Source organism: Numida meleagris, chromosome 2 (genome assembly GCF_002078875.1).
Source record: "Numida meleagris isolate 19003 breed g44 Domestic line chromosome 2, NumMel1.0, whole genome shotgun sequence".
NCBI classification, from domain to species: domain Eukaryota; kingdom Metazoa; phylum Chordata; class Aves; order Galliformes; family Numididae; genus Numida; species Numida meleagris.
Window position 1 is genome coordinate 116867805 of NC_034410.1, and position 18661 is coordinate 116886465.

Below are 18661 nucleotides of genomic sequence, written 5' to 3' on the forward strand. Positions count from 1 at the left end.
TTTCTGGTAAAGTGAATTTCTGTGCAAAACCAAAACTATCTCTTGAAATAAGTGCTATGAAGTCATACGCTGACTTGAATATGCAATTTCGTGTACCAGGATAAATATTTTCAAGACCAATTCATTCTCTTTATTCAGAGAAAATTATCTTTTCCACGCTCAGGTATATCAAAAGCAGAACAGAATTCATGGAGTCGTGAGAGCCCTTGAAGTAGCAAACGAGGCTCCTGAGAACAGTTGAAGCCAGCTTTTCTCAGACTGGCCTCTCAGAACATCAGTAAGGAAGTTCTTTGAACAACTGACCACAAACACCTGCGTAATTACAAACAGTTGGATTAAATCTGTTATGAAGTATCAAATAATCATAAGGATTGGTTCCATGAGGAAGCCAGCTCTCAAGTTTTGCCAGACCAGTATTTGTACAATCCTTCCTCAAACCCCAAAGTACAGTTTATTTATTTGGTTTTTTTTTCTGGTCCAAAATGTAATACTGCTCTTTTCTGAAAGGATTCCAGTCAATCCTCATCTCTGCTGGAATCACAGAAAATCCAGGTGTCAAAGAAGTGCTAGAGATTTCTGAAAGCTTACCTATCTATGTATTCTCAGCTTCCTGAAAGAGACATCAACTCCTTCGATCTGTTCACTCACTGCAGATTCATGGCGAAAGTTCATCTTGTTATGCGAGGACTGTACCTCTCACAGCTTCACTAACAGACCCCAAGACCACTTTAATGGTATTTAAATCATCATAAATGCAAATAGCAGACAAGCTGACAGTGAATATCTATTACATCTCAAAGATGAACCTTAAGAGTGAATTGTTAAAAGTTGCTTAGAACATATTCTGATCAATTAAAATTCAAAGAAAATATCACGCCAAATATCACACCAGGACAAACTCCTTCATTAACGTTAGAATTGTCATTTTGTCTAATCACTCTCTGCAGTCACTGTCCAGAGCCACAGCAAGGCTAAAAGCTAAATTCTTATCTGCCTCTCTAAACCTCCTGCTAACAAAGGCTAACAGAAGCTCCACTTAGCAGTCTGTCCATCAGAAACTTACCACATTTGTGCATATTGCAGATATAGACTAGGACACGAAAATGTTCAGTATCTTTTCTTCATAACAGTAAGTATAGAAAATTATATTTTTATAGATTTTAACCATCAGCAGGAGGAGTGCACTTTTGCAGGACGAGTAATCTGAATTCTGAGCATACAACATACACACTAATTTTCATTTATCCCATTTCAGTCTTTAAACAAAACCTTTTTCCGAAAAAAGGTATAAACTCTACATTAGAAAAAAAAACCACTCTTCAGTGATCTGGCACATCTTAAATATTGCTTACAATTGTGAGACACCAACCACAAAATGTTCTGATAATTCAGTTTCAACTGAAAATACAAACTGATAAATACTTCTGCTTGTAAAGCACACTGTTAAGAAACTATTTGCCTGAAAATACTAGACACTCCCAACAGGAATCACTTTTGCAGAAGGCATCGAGCCACCAAGGAAAGAAAGGGAAAGACTCTTCAACAGAAGCTATCAACAACTGCTTCAACATATCTATACAAATCAAACAATCTGAATATCAGAAAAGCTCACCATCTTATCTGTTCCATTGATATTTGTAGAATAGATAAATGCTATTCCCACCTTCTTTGTAATTCACAATTTCAAAAAACATGCTGTTTTCTGAATCAGAAAACAATGCTAATGACTGACAATCTATGAATATATAAACAGAATGTGTGCAATTATTGGATTTTTAGTAAAACTAAAATTAAAATTTTGGTCAAGCTATACTAAGGTAACGGCAGGACTCCAGACTGTAGGCATAAGAAAAAGACATCCTAATGCTTCCAGTTCCACTGCATCTTCACAAAGCATTCTAACAGCCGGCATCTCCTTACTCACACTCTTAAATTTTTGCTTCCTCAGTATTCCTGAAATACATTTTTTAATCTTATTGCTAGGCAGCATGTACTTTGTCTTCTTCAAGATATTCCTAAGATGCTTATATAATTGATATTGAAATTCCAGTAAGGGAGCTTAAAAAGTGAGCTTGTGTTGAATTTACACACAGAGCCAGTTCCTATGAAGTTATTGCACCTTTTGTCATAACCATGATTTATTAATTTTACTTATTTTCCTGTAGAAGACAAGTTTCTACCAGTGACACTCATAAAACCTTAGCTCAAAATAAGCAGCTACGATGAATGTCCAAATCTGCCAAAAGAGCATCTTATCAGTGGACATCTTTGAATCTCGCCTCTTTCCACATTTGCATTTTAAGTTCTTCTGCATAGCTTTAAGACCGACAAAATCCAACATATTTTCCATCTGGCCTAAAAATTCAGAGAAAGAGAAGATGCTTGTAATGAATCGCCCCAGAATCTGAAAGTGAGGTAAAAGCAGCAGCAAAAAACATTCTCTCCTTCAACTTACGCATGTCAGCAAAACGATGGGAGTGTAAAGTGAAGGTGCTACACTGTAGTAGTATGACAACTAAAGAAGCCTAAATGTGAGCTCACCGGACTTGGGGATAAAAGAGAAATATATGCCTTTTTTTAAAAAAAAAACTCCTAGAAGACAAGAGTAGAGAACTCCCATTGAACTGATTTTGTATTAGCAGCATAAGAAAATTCCTTGCTTTCAAATATAATGTGGCAATATAATCACTTTCAATCAATCTTTGTTTCTAAGGTACCAGGACCAAAATATGGCAATTTCCTTACCAGAAGTTGTCTGGAGTCTACATGGAGGAACGCAAGAAAAAATAAAAGAATAGTTTAAAAACAGAATAAGGTATATACAAGCTTACATCACTGTTTTAAGCAGTGGGAAGGTTGGTCACTGGATATGCACAGGGCCTTGAGCTGAGAATCCCTTACAGTCATAAAGCATCTGGGAAAAGTGCGTGAACGGCTCAGTGACAGAATCTGTAAATGGCAATGCTGCACAACAGAAAACATGCAGATCAATCTTAAAAGGTGAATGAAGTTCAATTTAAGTGTAAGAGTAATGTGCAAGGCAGAACAATATCCCTTCACACATAAAGCAATGGGCTTTGTGGTGAGCTCAGGAATGATGTAGTCTTAGAAGGCAATGTCTATGTTCTATGTAGAACTGGGGAAACATCAAAGGAGAATGACAAGAATAGTCAATTGTTTGTTGCAAATGATAGAAATTTAAATGGGTTTGAGGGAATACAAGCTCATACAGGAGAAATCTGCTTCTGAATACTAGTTACTAGAAACCAACGCTGCCACCTTGGACTTGAAAGCAGAGAACCGCAGAATAATGAAGAAGAAAAAAACATAAGAGTATCAGCAGAATAGTAATAAAAGAGGAAAATAATAGTGAAGTAGTCAAAAGAAGGCAAATCGCTACATGAAAATGTATACAAATGCTTATTAGATGTATTCATACAGAAGAAGTGTATTAATTGCAAGAAAAATGAACAGAAGTTATAATATGTATCAGTGATAAATTAGTATTCAAGAAAACACCATCACCCAATGAACGATACCAGTTTTCATGAAATTAATCAGTTATTATTTGGAAGATATTCTATGAGATCAATACAAGGGGCACAAACTGTATCATTTAAATGACTTCTGTTGTAGATGTTTATTGAAAACATTTTACCATACAGAATGTTACAGTTAAAAACTGCAAATTGCCTTATTTCTTTGAAGAGAGAAACTGAGAAATGTCTGTATTAATTGGTTTAGTCTTTGATCAAAACATCAAGTAAATTTCTGAAGCTTCTACTAGCACTACTAGCTTTATGCATACAGTTAGACTAGAGAAGATATTTTGTATCTTTGTTTCTGAGTATATTTTTATAGCATGCAGTGAGTCTCCTGGCTTTACACTGTGGTTCACACGTGACTGACCACTACAAACCACACAGATTTTGTATTTTAAATGGAAATTTCTTTCCATCATAGAAATTCCCCTGAAAGTCAGTACTGAAAGTCAGAAAGTCAGATGCTGTTGGAGGCTTAGCTTTTGAACAACTGTGGTAATACAGATCAAAACTGAGATACTGTGCAACAGACAAGAGTCACAGTAACAGCTCATCTAATTCCTTGTCCACAAAAGAAGAAAAAAAAAAAAAGAAAGAAAAAAGTCTTTTACTACTTTGTCTCAATATCGTTTAAAAATCATTGTGTTCTCACATACATCTGCTGGACTACCACTGTAATGACTGCTCCTAAATCAAGTACTCTGGAAACTGGACAAAAATCCTTATCCAGCTAAACAAAGAAGCATCTAAAAAAGTAGTTTATATATTAAAAAAATAAACACAAATTTTCCTTTCATGCTTATTTTAAGCAGTAGTGCGGTGTCACTTAAGTCACTCTTGAAAGCAGAGAACACTTGCAATCTTAAACTATCAAACACTAGATTTTAAGCAAGTTAGAAAAGCAACTGTGAGGTAACAAAATCTTTGAGTAATACAAACTCCTAGTAAGACCAATCATACTTGAGAACCAACCGCACTTCACTTGTTATTATAGAACTTTTCCTGAAGGCATTATGAAATGCTTGTTTGCTTTTACACTAGAATCAATGCAGGCCTTTTATTTTCTCTTTTAATATCCTTATTCAGACTTCAGGCTGTAAGTAAGTAAGTGTATTTTGATACAGGCACTTTGATAAAAAAAATTTAAATACCTGACGCTTTCTCAAATTTCTAGCTGAGTGATAGTACAGTAATTTTGTAAATTTTCAGCCATGTAATCTTAATGCATTAAATATTAAGAGAAGAAAGCAAATCTGTGTAGTGAAATTTATACAATTTGTTATTTCGAAGACATCATTATTCATGCCACAGCAAATAATGGAGGAATGATCCAAAACTGTATTCTTTTACCAATGAGTTGTTTCTGAAATCTGAGTGAAAATGCACCCCACTGAAGTCAGTGGTTAACTCTCACAGAATCCAAGGAACACATGGTTTACTCTAAATGATGCAGAATTAACATGAAAGTTACTATCCATAATAGTTGAATGCGTTAAGTTTTTTAACAATCATTTTGTTACATGGTATTCACTTTGTTGGACAGTATTTTGTTACATTCAAATAGACTGTGTAGTAAAGTGATTAAAACTAAATTTGTTGTGCACCTAAGCAACTTTATACTAAAGCAAGCAGTCTTACACAAAAACATTTGGTATCTGTTGGATCCTGTGCCTCAACACAATACTCATATTTCAGCTATAATAAGCATCTCAAAGATGTGCAGAGCAATAGTCCTGCAAGTGTCCCATTCAGATTCTTGGTAGAATTGGCCAAACCCACCATGGAAAGCTGTATGCTGTGCACATTTTTCAGCATTGGCTGGGAGTACTGGCAGCTGCAATCTAGCACGGGCACAAACTATAGGACTCCACACATCTAATTGTAGTTCTCCCTGGAAATCAGTCTGTTAAGGCCAAGCTGAGAGCAGTGGTCAGGCAAGGCAAAGAACACTATGAAGCAACCAGCTACTGAGCTATTCCTTCAAACAAATCCATCACAAGCAGCACAGTCTGCCAAAACTTACTCAGAATTGAGGTTATGAGAAAGAAAAGTGCTGATTTCTCATACAGCTGCCCTACTGCCACTGCTGTGTTCTGGGGCAGACAAGTGAGCAGCGCAGTTCAGAGCAGGCACTGCCCAATCTTTAAGCCAATGCTAAGCTGCCAGGCCCAGTCCTGGCTGGTGCAGTGCCAGGACAGGCTCTCTAAATTATCCTCAACACTGAAAATGTCACAAGACAGCTACCAGCTCCAGGAGGCCACTGTAACCTCACACAAAACTGAATCCAGAAGCATTGTGCTGGGTCGCAGCTCACAGGGCAGCCCTCCCGCCCCATCCTCCTGCGGCCCTTCCACCGCTCAGCAGCAGCCCGACAACACAAATATGGCTGGCCGTGGAACAGAACCAGAGTTTCAGTAGTTTATACTGCAATATTAAGGCTGTGCCTAAGCCATAGCATCTGTGGACTTGTACTCAAACATATTAAAAATAAAATTGAGTAGTCTGAAAAAGCTGCTGTGAGAAAGAAATGGCTGCACAAAAGGCACTGCTTAATCCCCCTTAGAAGTTATCCCTGACTGGAAGCTTGCAAGGTAATGTTATCTAAGCACACACAGCTAATTAACAAGGAGGAATTGCTCTATATCATTAGCTGCACATATTAATTTTACTGCTATCTTGATCTCAGGTCCTTTCACGGACCTGCCAGCTTCTTTCCATTTGTTTGACACTGCCATTTTCCCAGACTGCAAGGTCTCCAGTCTGGGTGCTTTGTTTGTACTGTGCCTAACACAAAGGAACCATTATGCCGGACTGAAACCGCAGGTGCTTATGCAACAACACTCCTGAGAGTGTAACTTTTCAGGTGGGCAAAAGGTCTTGCAGCATATTGTGACAATACAAGTTACTAAATTATTTCAAAATTGTGAAAGAGTTTTAAAAGTTTTTGTTTCCAAGGAAAGCAGAATTAAATATATATGTGTATATATATATATATATATATATATACACAGTCCTTTAGCCCGCTTGTTTTATGAGCTAGAAGATCAATGCAGTTCAAGGAAAAGATCAACAAGGAAACATATTATTTCTCTAGGTTTCTTTTTCCTTTCTCTCCACACACTATCATTCAACTCCTATTTCTTTTACTGTCATTTTATCTTATCTCTTTATGTACTTGCAAAGTTCCTTTTTCTCCAGAGAGACAATGCTTAAAGGAGAATTTCTAGTTGAGCATTAGCTAGGAAAAATCTGAAGGGAGAAAAAAATTGGCTCTGAGCTCTCAGTTCTGAACCTGTAATATTGACTTTCCTAGAAAGAATCTGGTATACGAAGGATTGCATGTAAACAAACATCATTCCTTCTGCTTCCAGTGCTACACATTCACTTACAGTACTCATACGTTTAAAAACACCCAGAGATACTCAGTATTAGAAAGCAAGTTTACCTTCAACTCCCAAACTGAATTCCAAAATTGCTACAGTTTAAACCATCATAAGTAGTGATGAAGGCAAAGTTAACAAACTAAACCGCTCTTCCAAGGAGAACTTAAGCCATTTTCATACCAGGAAAGAAGTGAGCTAATATAATTCCAGTAAGCAAAAATAAAGCTTAAAGAAAAGCCAGTCTCTCATACTGAGCTGCCAAGGCTTATCTCTTTTAGGTAAGAAACACAATAGAAATAATAAGGAAGTTCAAAATCCCTACTGTGAGAAGTATCTGGTATCAAATTTCTGTTTGACTCTTGTTTCAGTGGACTTTTGGGGATATTTAATGTCTTCCAAAAGGTACAGTACATATTCTAGCATATTTTTTATGCATTTCACATGTGCTTGAAATACATAGAATTCATTAAAAGTTTCTGGAAGGGAGCATTTCCTTTTAGAGACCAAGCCCTCAAAAAATACCTAAAGTAAACCTGACTACTTTCAGCACAAATGGGTGCTAAAGATGAATTTGACCTAATTACTGCCTATAATAACTTAAAAGAAAAAGAGAGAGAGAAGAAAAAAGGCCTTTTAATATCTTCATAGGGACAAATATCTATAATTCCGCAAAATCTAGGATTTTTGTATTTATGCCTTAATATTTTGTCTTAAGTATAGTTAGCAAAACTATAATGTACAAACAAAACTCCCAGGCTGCACTACCACTCTATACATTAGCGATGAATAAGTGTTTTTAATCTGTTTTGGATAGAGACCTGCGTAGCAGAGGCTACTAATTTCCTGATACAACAGTTTTCCATATATCGCACAATTTTATAAAGCTTCCTCTTCTATTATTTGAGAAATGCTGCTGCTATAGCTAAACATTTCAGAACAGATGCCTCAAAACCCCACAGGCTGAGTCAAGACAGACACTGTAAATTCAGGCTAAGAGAAGCTATATTTAACCCAACTTTTAGATCTTCCTTCGTATACCAAACTCTCACAATAGATAAAGGGTGACTACACAGATTATTAAGGACTTTTAGATATAAAAGGACATCAAGAATATAAAGCAAAACAGTGGCTGTTCTTGTTGATGACCATGTGGACATCTGCATCAGGTCAAACTATCAGCCAAACCTGGCACGATCAGCAGGGAACTATGAAGAGAAGTATGGGGTCTAGTTTCATTTGGCTCAACAAACATTTAGGGAATGAACAGTACAGGAGCAACAGCACACAACTGAAAGGAAGGAGTCTGACTACAGTGAGTCAGGATTTCTAGCTGTTTGGAATAGAAAACCATGTGTGTGTCAGAGGAAAAGTGTATCTAGAGTGATCTTCCATGATGCGAATCTACAGTAAGCATGCATTGCCGGTGACATGTGTCAGTCAGGTCATAAACACAGAAGGTTTTAAAGGCTGTATTGGCAGAAACACCTCTGTATCTGTATGATATGTTAGAGAAATGAAAAAGAGGCACTCCTGGATTTCTCTCACTTCCCCCACCCCATAATACTGATCATTAGGAAACAGACAAGACCACCATTCATCTAAGACACTGCTGGAAAACTGCTATCTGAGAGGTGGGTGCAGCTGAAGTCTCTCAGACTCCTCCTAATCTCTTGTCACCTAAATATAGGAAAGTATGATTGCTCAATTCCCATCGCTACTCTTCCAGCATAGTGAATTCTACAGAAGTTATGTTTGCAGAAATTTCCCAGGGGCAATATTCTGTATCAGTAATAGGGTAATCTCACTGTAAATCAAAGATATTTCATTTTTGTCACTAGACAGCAACATTTATCAGTCTAGTAAACTAGCAGTCACAAACCAATAATGAACCTCAAGTTTCCAAATGATAGAAGCAAGTTCTCTCAATCTGAAACAGTACCAATCCAGTCAGTCTGGAATGCTCGTCTAGAATCTCTTCTAGAGCATCTGACTCTTGGATAGTCAGTGCTATTGACTCTGCCAGCATGCCAGTCCCTTAGTTCACATAATGCGATGGACTTGCTCCCACTTGTTGATCCTAAAGGGAATTCTGAAAACTTGAGAGATGGGAAGTGTCACTTCTTCCCTAGTACACGAGTCCCACATGAACTCACAAGAGAAGTTAATGTAATATTCATGCTTGATGTTGTCTGATTAGGTGTCAAGCCTCCTTGCCTTTGACTCAGTGCCAGCACAGTTAGTACAAGGGCTGCTACAAGAGAGGAAACTTGTGAAAACTGAAAAACCAAAGGAGCAGCCCATGGTCACAGGTGTACTACTAAAGATGACTTCTGTTGTTCCACTTTCAAGAACTTCTTTTCAAGAAATAAAAACTATTTTCATGGACAGCTCCAAAGAAGAAGCAATTTGAGAACGAAGGTACAGCGCACAAAACACTTCAGAGCCATATCTCTTCTTAAAGGGGAAGTACATACACTGAACCTTGTAACTTAAGGATCTCAGACTACAGTTTTGTTAACAGCTTTATATTGTCTCAAAGTGGTGATTACCGTACCCACACATCCCATAACTCATTTTTGAGAACTAGGGCTTACATACTGACAAAACATGAATGGGATCCAGGAACTTCTTAATGTTAGCTATTACAGCTTTGCTTCACTAATGCAGTAGGCTGTCATATAATGCCTTACATGTATTTATAGAAGCAGTAGAGTGTATGCTACCCTCGAGTTACTTCGGTGTCCAGTGCTCATAAAGCTTCTTGAACAGAACACTAAATTCTTCATATTTATGTCTGAACTACTTTTTGTTATGAGCCATCCATGTATTTCAGCTTTCCCATGTATGTAGCTTTCAGTCTTTTCTGTATTCTTGACAACTGTCAGAAAAAAGGAGAGTCACTGAACATACACTACTGACCATACTAAATCAGGAATCAGTTGTTCAGCTGTAAGTGTAATGTGACAGCCTCTTTCTAAAATAGCAGGAAGATTTTCTTTCATGCACATTTCTGGGTTCTTTTTTTGGTCCATGGCATATTTCAAGAAAAGCCTGCCTGGGGAAACAGACCAAAACCAACAACAGAGAAACTGCCACAGAAACTTATCTGAAGGCATTAAAAAATAAATAGCTTTTTAAAGAGCTCTCAGTCTTCATAGTAAAACCTATTAACACTGTCTACACTGATCTAATTTATAGCAATTCCATTTCAGACAACTTTGGTTGGTTGTTGCTTAGGAGCTCAAAGCGGAAGTGACATTTTTCCCTACTCCTACTCTTCCACTTTTCCCTTCCATCTCAAACACTTGACGGTGGGGAGAGGACCACTGCTATTTGAAGTGGTGGTCACAAAAGCCAGATGAATTCAGACTGCAGGAGAGCTATACTTCTATGCTAAAGAATCCTCATACAAACCTTTTTTCAGCAGATACTCTTCTGGCAATTGAATCAACAGCCTCTACGCACAAGAGCTTCAACCATTACTCTTACACTGTTTCATCACTCTCTCTCAGATAAATACACGCGTGTTAAGATCCTCAGTGGAAAATGTGCAATTTTAGAGTCACAGATGACTTCCAAAAAGTTATCAACGCAATCAGCGTAACTGGAAGATGCTTATAGGAAGATATTCCTTTGTCACTTCACATTCCCCACGTAATTCTCTAATTCTCAGCAGTTTCATTTTCCATGCAGTAAGGACATACTGCAGCAGCTCTTGACTTAAGGCAGAAATGTATGAGCTTGGAAATTTACTTTCATGGTACATTATGGAACATATATGAATAACTTTACTCAAATAAGTTGAGATTCTACGTTTCATATGTCTAATTTAAGTGAAGCCAATAGGTACCCATTTGAAACTGAAAGACATTTAAACACTTGCACTTTTGAATACTTTTTCAACAGTAAGAGCTCACATACTATAACTTTTTATTTTTGCCTCAAAATCAGTGATGAGCAAATATATTTTGCAGTAACATACCTTGAAGTTGCAATTTCCACTTTTGTTCTTGCCATGGCAGCCGCTCGCTGTGCACCCTCTATTGCTCTATCCACCTTTTCTCTAGTTTTTGTGTTGCGTATTGGTATAAGTTGCTTTCTTATTCCACGAACCAAAACATTATTTTTATATTTTCCTTCTTCTTTGGTGCCATCTGGAAACATGGTACATCCATATCCGTGCCTCCTGTTATTTAGCCATTCCCCTTCATATTTCATGCCATTTGAACGCTCACTAACACCAAAACCACTGCGCTTGTCATTCTTCCATTCACCCATATAGGCTTCTGTCGTGGTGGCATCAACGTGGTCTTCCATAGGACAATAATCACAGTCACCGTCTCCAAAACTAATTGTAGAGTTGGCATCACTAGAACTAATTCTGCTCATAGCAGCATCACTCCTGACGGAGCTCCGTTTGCTAGATATAGACGATCTAGACTCAGATTTTCTAAGTTTTATACTACCAAGAAGGGATCCTCTTCTGAATAAGCCTCCTTTTTTCTTAATTCCCATGGCTTCTGCTTCGCTGTGAAAATTGAGCACAAAACCTCCTCTTGTTCCAGCAGGACTGTCTGAAGTGATGTCATGCAGAACGGTGCCATTGCTCTGCTCACTTCGAAGTGAAGCTAGAGACGTTCGTAGAGGTGAACGGATCACAGTTGCCATGCCATAGGGTACACTCTGACGTACACCATATCCATGTCGCATTCCTCCTGTCCATTGTCCTTGGTATGTACCTTTTAAAGTAATTAGCAGAAATTAAATTTAGGAAGTTGTAGAAGACTTACCAGTCTACATTCAGTATGCTACTGGCAACACTATGTTAAGTCTGCTTTTGGAAACTAGAAACAGAAGAAAAAAATTACAATACATGGTACAGTATATAAAATACTTTCTGTTACTTGTTATTCTCATAAATCATTTTTCCCCTTAACAAAGCCTCCGCTTTCCAAGCTGCAGTAGTTTATTTTGACAACTAAAACACAGTAGCTATCATCATAAGTGTTTTTTGAACAGTTCTGCCCATGGAAGAAATTTCAGAAGAAATCTGAAAGGCAGAACTCCTTCAACGTTTTTTAAGTGATCACTGAGGAAGAGAGAGAAGGGTGGAGGGAAAGAAAGAAGGTGGGAAGCAGAGCACTCGGGCCATTGCCTCCAGCTGCTCACAAGAAGAGCTAGTGGGACCAGTAAACATCCTGTTTTGTTTTGTTTTTAAGACAACTGTAGACCTCTCCCTGTCAGGACATATTTATTCAACAACGTACTAAATTGTCTTGATCCCAAGGCCCACCTGCAGACCACTGTTATGAAGCCCTACTGTACAATCAAATATTTTCAAAAGATTTTGAATGTACTTGAACAGAAGAAAATGATAAAAATGTTACAAACAAAACCTCTGTATATATTACTTTTTATGATCTTTTTTTGTATACTCAATATCATAAACAAAGAACACTGGCTACCTAAAATACTGGCAGTATAAAGCAAGCTACACTTTACTCTAGCTATCTTTTCTGAAGTAGGAGTCACAGGAAAGCAGCAGTCTACCTTCACTACCACCTCATCTGTTGAGTAACTCCCAGGAGAGTAGGTCCTTTGCTTGAGAAGTAGCTGAACTCAGGTTTAAAGATAAAAAATATTCAAGCTATTTGACAGTCATCAAAAATATGAAAGGCTGATGTGACATATAAAAATACAGTCAGACTATTTTTCTATTTACATCCCGCAGCATGTTGTGACAGAAATCAGAAATGTGAAAGCTTTTCTACTTTTTTTTTTTGCCTTCCATTTGTGCTGCAGTACATACAGAAGATGAGGTAGTAATAAACAGAGTATGACACACCACTATCTATAACTACATTCCATTGTTTATACTGCAACCATAGTTATTTTTGTGTGTTTTTTTCAGAAAGCAGTACAAAGAAGAACAACACGGTATTTGATATGAGAAGACATGCTTATCTGTGTACATGCAAAGCTGCATCTGAGCCAAGAAACAGCATTATCATCAGATTACTGTTTCAGACAATTTTATTTCTTGTATTCTCAAAAAGCATTTTCATTTTGATAAGACATGTTCTCCTGTGCCTGGTTTCTGAAAGCCAACAGAAAGTGTGAGGTGCCCCACACCTGGCAAACAGAAGATAACTTGCTTTTTAAGATCATTTCATTCTAATCCCTACTAAATTTCTTTAGAAGAGATGAAAAATGAAGTTTCTCATCCACCTACTACTATTTTTTTAAAAAGCTATTTTGACTCTGAATATTCATACAGAAGTATGAATAAGCTCTTCCTAAAATATCTTTGAGTTTATTCTGCTTTAACTGAGCACATATTAAAAATGATTCTTCAGAGAACTAAGGATCAAATGTCAAATTCCATGATTGAATAAAGTTTTGTAAACAATTCTGTGATACAACTAGAGTTTCAGATGCAGCTCAAAGATTCAATAGCTTTGATATTCAGTCTCCTTTGCATAAGCATAGTATTTTGTCTGTGTTGATGTCAATTATCTATCGATTACTGTTTTACTGTATTACTTCTTCAGCTAAGCTGCATTTCAATGTTAAAATGCAATTACATTTACATTTGTGTGATTTCTTTCTTATATAATACTAAATAGGTTTGACAACGTAACTATTTTGTGTTGGTAGAAAATTCTTCTAAGTGGAAGGTTTTTGTTTTAACAGATGGCTGTTGACATGAACCAACAACTTTCTTCATTTCTTTCTCATTCTCTGTATCCTGGATACCTACTGCTGTACTGCTTGTAAGGGTGCTGAATCTAGAAACATGATTATTTAAAAAAAAACTCAGCATATGGAGAAGAACAAATAGAGACATGAGCGCAAAACACCAATATGACATATTCTGAAAATACTGCAAAAATAAAGTCATATGGTAGTTTTTTTCTTAATTAAACAGACACTTCACAGAAATATATTAATATTTAAAGAGCATAAATGACTACATTTTGCCCTTAATTATAACTGGAAAAGCCCTAGTATCGTAATGACATGCTGGAGCTAAGAATCTGGCAAGCTACACTGCACTGCTACATGTAACAATCTAATATTCTGCATCAGTTCGTTAATTTCATTTGAAAATAATAAATCGAACTCTAATTGTGATTATATCCCAGAATTACATTACAACAGTATAACTGTGGCTCTCCATGTTGCTATTTGAGCGTCAGACTCAAAGCAGAAACAATCTCTTCCAGCACAGAATTTTATAAAAGTACAAATGGCCTGCCTATGCTGTATATTTTCTTACTAATATTTTGACTTGAAAATATGAAAAGCTCAAAACTATTTAATCAATTTATGACTCACGTTTTTCCCTGCTCTTTAGACAGAAGTGGTTACTGTTGCCCAAATGGGTATTAAAATGAGGACAATGATGTGCTGCTGTTTACTTGTCAGATTTTTCTTTCTACTAGGCCAATATAATCAATGCCAGTTTCTTCTAAAGAGAAAAGAGCAAATGAGGCAATGGAAGATTCATAGTGAACTGGCTCTTGGAAGATACTTAGTTGGAATTTTGTCTAGTCTTGCAGACAATAAGAATTTTTTCTAACATTAGATCTAACATCTCTGTAGAATAGAGACTTAAGTAATTTGATTTACCATATCAGACTATAACTGCATCATCTCCTTAAACAGAATAAATTTTAGACATCTTTAAACAATCAAGGTACAATGTATGCTAATACTGTAATATAATCAAATGCTACAGCATACAATATAAGTTGATAAAACAGCTCTTCCTATCAATAAAGATACAAATGTGACATGCACCTATCTCTATACATGGATATAAACATGAACAATAATACCAACACGTCTTTTCTAGTTTCATCTTGTATTATCATGCTCTGTCTATAGCAGTTCCACTGAGGGTCAACTTTCAAAATTTTAATTACCACTGTAATCACAAAGCTAATTTAAAACTGTTTTTGACCATAAAACAGTAACATCATTCAGCTTTACTTTCTAAAAGCCAGGCTTGGTGTGTGTTGTAACAAAAAAACCCAACCATTCACCAACAGTTACTAGTGACCATGGTGTCCCTGAGAAGGTGTTCATATTTTCAGCCTGAGAACTAACAGAATGTGTACTTTTAAATTTTGTTTGTTTGGTTTTTTTTTTGTTGGCAAATTGCTGTAAGGTAGAATGTCATAACTTGTCTCCTTAGAGTTACATCGTACCACCCTTCCCAGAGACCCAACTGTATCTTAGAGCTGTAAATGTCATTGCCTGCTTGTGGCTCAAATATAAAACTATGCTGTGTAAACAAGCATGGAGGCCATTGCACTAGGAACTGCTTGACCTACTCGTAACTTTTACATCCCTCTTTTGTGGTTTAATAATTTAGGTGCCACCTCAACGTTTTTACATGCTCTTCAGACTCAAAGGTTAGATAAACAAACACGTAGAAAGCTGACTGCTTAGAAATCAATGATCGTATGCACTGCTGATGGCCTTTTCCTCACATGCATTTGCCACTGATCTCTACAGATCAACAATGCACGTTCTTGCAGCAGGACTCCTGCTACTGCTACTGCTGGCAGGATCATAAAGTGCTAACTAATTTACACATACTGAAGCAGCAAATTAGGCTGCAATCCCTCTGTAAACAATTCTCAGGTAGGCTACTGGATTCACACAGGCCCAGTGAAATCAAGGCAGTCTGGAGGAGGCACAGAACTCCAGATCATTGCAGGGAGCAACCTGAAGGGCCACTTGAAGGCCCATGAGCACACGCAATGAACAGAGAACCGTGATCTACACATAATTCAAGGTGTTCTTCTCAGAGATTCAATTGAGTGACAATTTTAAAGTGTTCACACAAGGCACAATCTATACTACCGACAACGTGCAAAGCGGTGTGTGCAGAAACACTGAGGACTGCCAGCAGTGTTTATGTTCCTTTCCCTTTCCTCAACTAATATCATCAAAGCAATTAGAAACAGCATATTACAAAACAAACAAAAAACAAAACAGTAAAAAGGCCCTTATTTTAGTGAGTTTGAAAGCAAAGAGGCAATTTGCATAGTAAAAACCACCATTTTCTGATGCCAGTATTCCCAGGTCAGAATAAAGAAAGAGCTTTCCTGTAATTATTTCACAGTGTGTTAAAGACACATATGTAAATGTGGTTTCCTTGTAAAAGCTTTTCAGACATTCTTCTAGTGTGCAAATACGGCCATTGTACCCAGAGCATGAAAACAAAGACCCATCTGCAAGCATCTCTGACATATTGCCTGGCTTCATTCACAAATGCTTCCATTAAAATCAATGGGATTCACATCTTCTGTCCACATGAATCAAAATGCCTAAAAGAGCGAGACCTTGCTAACAGATTTCAGTTAATAAAAATAAATAATTTACAGAGGAAACTGTACATTCCAAGTGCTGTTTCAAAGGGTTTCCTGTCGGTTTAAAGCCTAAAAATTTACAGAATTTACCACTGAATTATCAGTATTATACTGAAATAAAAAGTATCCCCAACAAGTCTAAAGACAGAGCTACAAGGAACCTTGGTTTGAGAAACTCAGTGGCAATTTACTTTTCTGGAGAGGAAAAACAAACAACAATCAAACAAAAATATGGCCACTAAAAATTCAGCTTCTGAGTTATGAGACAAAATAAATCCAAACAAAATTTGAAGTCTATTGCGTGGTGAAAGTGAAACTGAAATTCTATCTGTGTGGGTCTGGCTGGGCTTTTAAATCCCCAAGACAATAACCAAGCTGAGAGTGATCATCAGAGCTTTCCACATCAGAAAACAGTTTCCACATAGTTACAAATATGCACAATCGAGGGGATTAGAAGAGTTAAGGGTACAAAAACCATAGCACAGCATTTTCTCAAGGAAATGAATCTTACCCAATTCACTACACTTTGTATTTCAGAAAGCAGGAGGGGAAAGGAGTCCACCTGTAAACACCTCTTCTGCATAATACAAAGTTACCCATTCTCTGACACTATTTGTACATTGCTCAACACTGCAGCAAGAAGCCTTTCACTAAAAAAGCACACCTCTAATCCTAAAACTGAGACCAGCTTCTTCCTTTACAATGGGACAAATCAATCACAAAACGGCGTGCATTGGAAGGGACCTTAAAGATCACCCAGTTCCAACCCCCATGCCACGGGCAGGGATGCCACCACGAGATCAAGTTGAAGAGCAACTCCACACAGGTTGAGGTGACACTTCCACTGATGCCAATGACATTACAGCAGCAGAAGGCTAATTTAAAAACACTGGGCTTACTTTTCACACAGGACATGAAATAACACGGGTGTGGTAAGATGAGGTGGAAGTAGCCCATCAAGTGAGCTGAGTCCTGGGTCACCCCAATAAGCCTGGGCTCCATAAGCACTGCTAAACTGGGTGCAGGGTGCCCGGCCCTACTGCATGTGGTTGTCTTCCTGTGGTGAGTGAGGGGGTGAGGCATGGACAGGTTTCATCCGTCACCCTTCCAGCCTCAGTGTGTTTAAAACTGCATCGCATTTTAATACAGTGCAAGTCACTGCACGGAGGTGCGGCTAAGTTTCACTGATTTCATGCACGTTGAGTATCCACTTCACTACAGTTGAGCTTACGAGTGTAAGCCAGTGTACGTTACCCATGGAGCAAAGGAACACAGCGACAAGGAACGAGGCACTGTTCTTAAGTTTACAGTATTTTACCACGGCAACAGTGGCGAGAGAGTCACAGAAACACAGCCCATCCCGAGTTGGAAGGGACCACAGGGATCACTGAGTCCAACTCCTGGCTCCACGCAGCACCACCCATTTCGAGCCCTACTACCAAGCGCTCCTTGAGCTCCGGGAGCTCGGGGCCACGGCCACTGCCCTGGGCAACCTGTTCCATGCCCACCGCCCTCTGGCGAAGAGCCCTTCCCTGACCCCAGCCCGACCAGTCCCGAGGCGCCAGGCGCAGGGAGCTCGCCCTCTCCCGACCCGCGGCGAGCCCGGTAAACGCTGCGGGGGGCTACCCCGCCACGGAAAGCCGCGGGTTGATTGCGGTAAGCCTGGGCTGGGAGACCGCGATAAGCTGGGAGCGCCGCGCGGCCGAGCCCCGGAGCGGCCGTTAACAACCGGCGGGGCGGCGCGGGGCACCTGTGGCGCCCCACGCGCTGAGGAATCCCCGCCGCCCGCGGCGCGAGGCCCGGCGGCAGTCGCGGCTGGGGCCGGGGCAGGGCCCTGCCCGCCGAGCGCGCGTCCAAGCAGGCGCGCCCCCTCTCGCCCCCCACCGCCGCCGCGCGCGGGGCGCCCCCCGCCGGCGCCCACCTCCGTCGCCGTAGGTCTCGACGCCGTAGCCGTCCTGCAGCCCGTTGCTCCAGGTGCCCTCGTAGCGGGCCGGCGTGCTGAGGCTCTGCCGCACGCCGTAGCGCCCCTTGAAGCCGTGCGACCACTCGCCGCGGTACATCCACCTGCCCTTCGTCTCCACGCCCAGCCCGTGCCGCTTGCCCTGCGCCCAGTAGCCCAGGTAGGTGTTGCCGCTGGGCCAGGTGTAGCCGCCCGCCACCTCGAAGCCGTGCGACCAGGAGCCGGCGTACTCGCCCTGCCCCTTGGGCCCGGTGCAGATGCCGTGCCCGTGGGCTTTGCCGTCCTCCCAGCCGCCGCAGTAGGTGCCGCCATCGTCGAAGTCGAACCGGCCGCCCGTCATCCAGGGCAGCGGGGCGAGCGCGGCGCCGCCGCCGCCTCCCACCCGCCCGCCTG

At 39.5% G+C, this 18661-nt stretch overlaps 1 protein-coding gene across 7 annotated transcripts in view; it reads right to left on the reverse strand.

The window, feature by feature from the left end:
* Positions 1-18661, reverse strand: part of JPH1 (junctophilin 1) — an 86654-nt gene extending 67993 nt beyond the window's left edge. For 6 of the 7 annotated variants that reach the window (XM_021387025.1, XM_021387023.1, XM_021387022.1 and 3 more), the window contains exons 1-2: positions 18230-18661; positions 10908-11664 (exon numbers count right to left, since the gene is read on the reverse strand). In XM_021387025.1, coding sequence (XP_021242700.1) covers positions 10908-11664; positions 18230-18608 — 1136 coding nt within the window. In that variant the 5' untranslated portion in view covers positions 18609-18661. Of the gene's footprint in view, positions 1-10907; positions 11665-17207; positions 17851-18229 lie in introns of those variants that run through there. The other variant, XM_021387026.1, reaches the window with a different exon arrangement.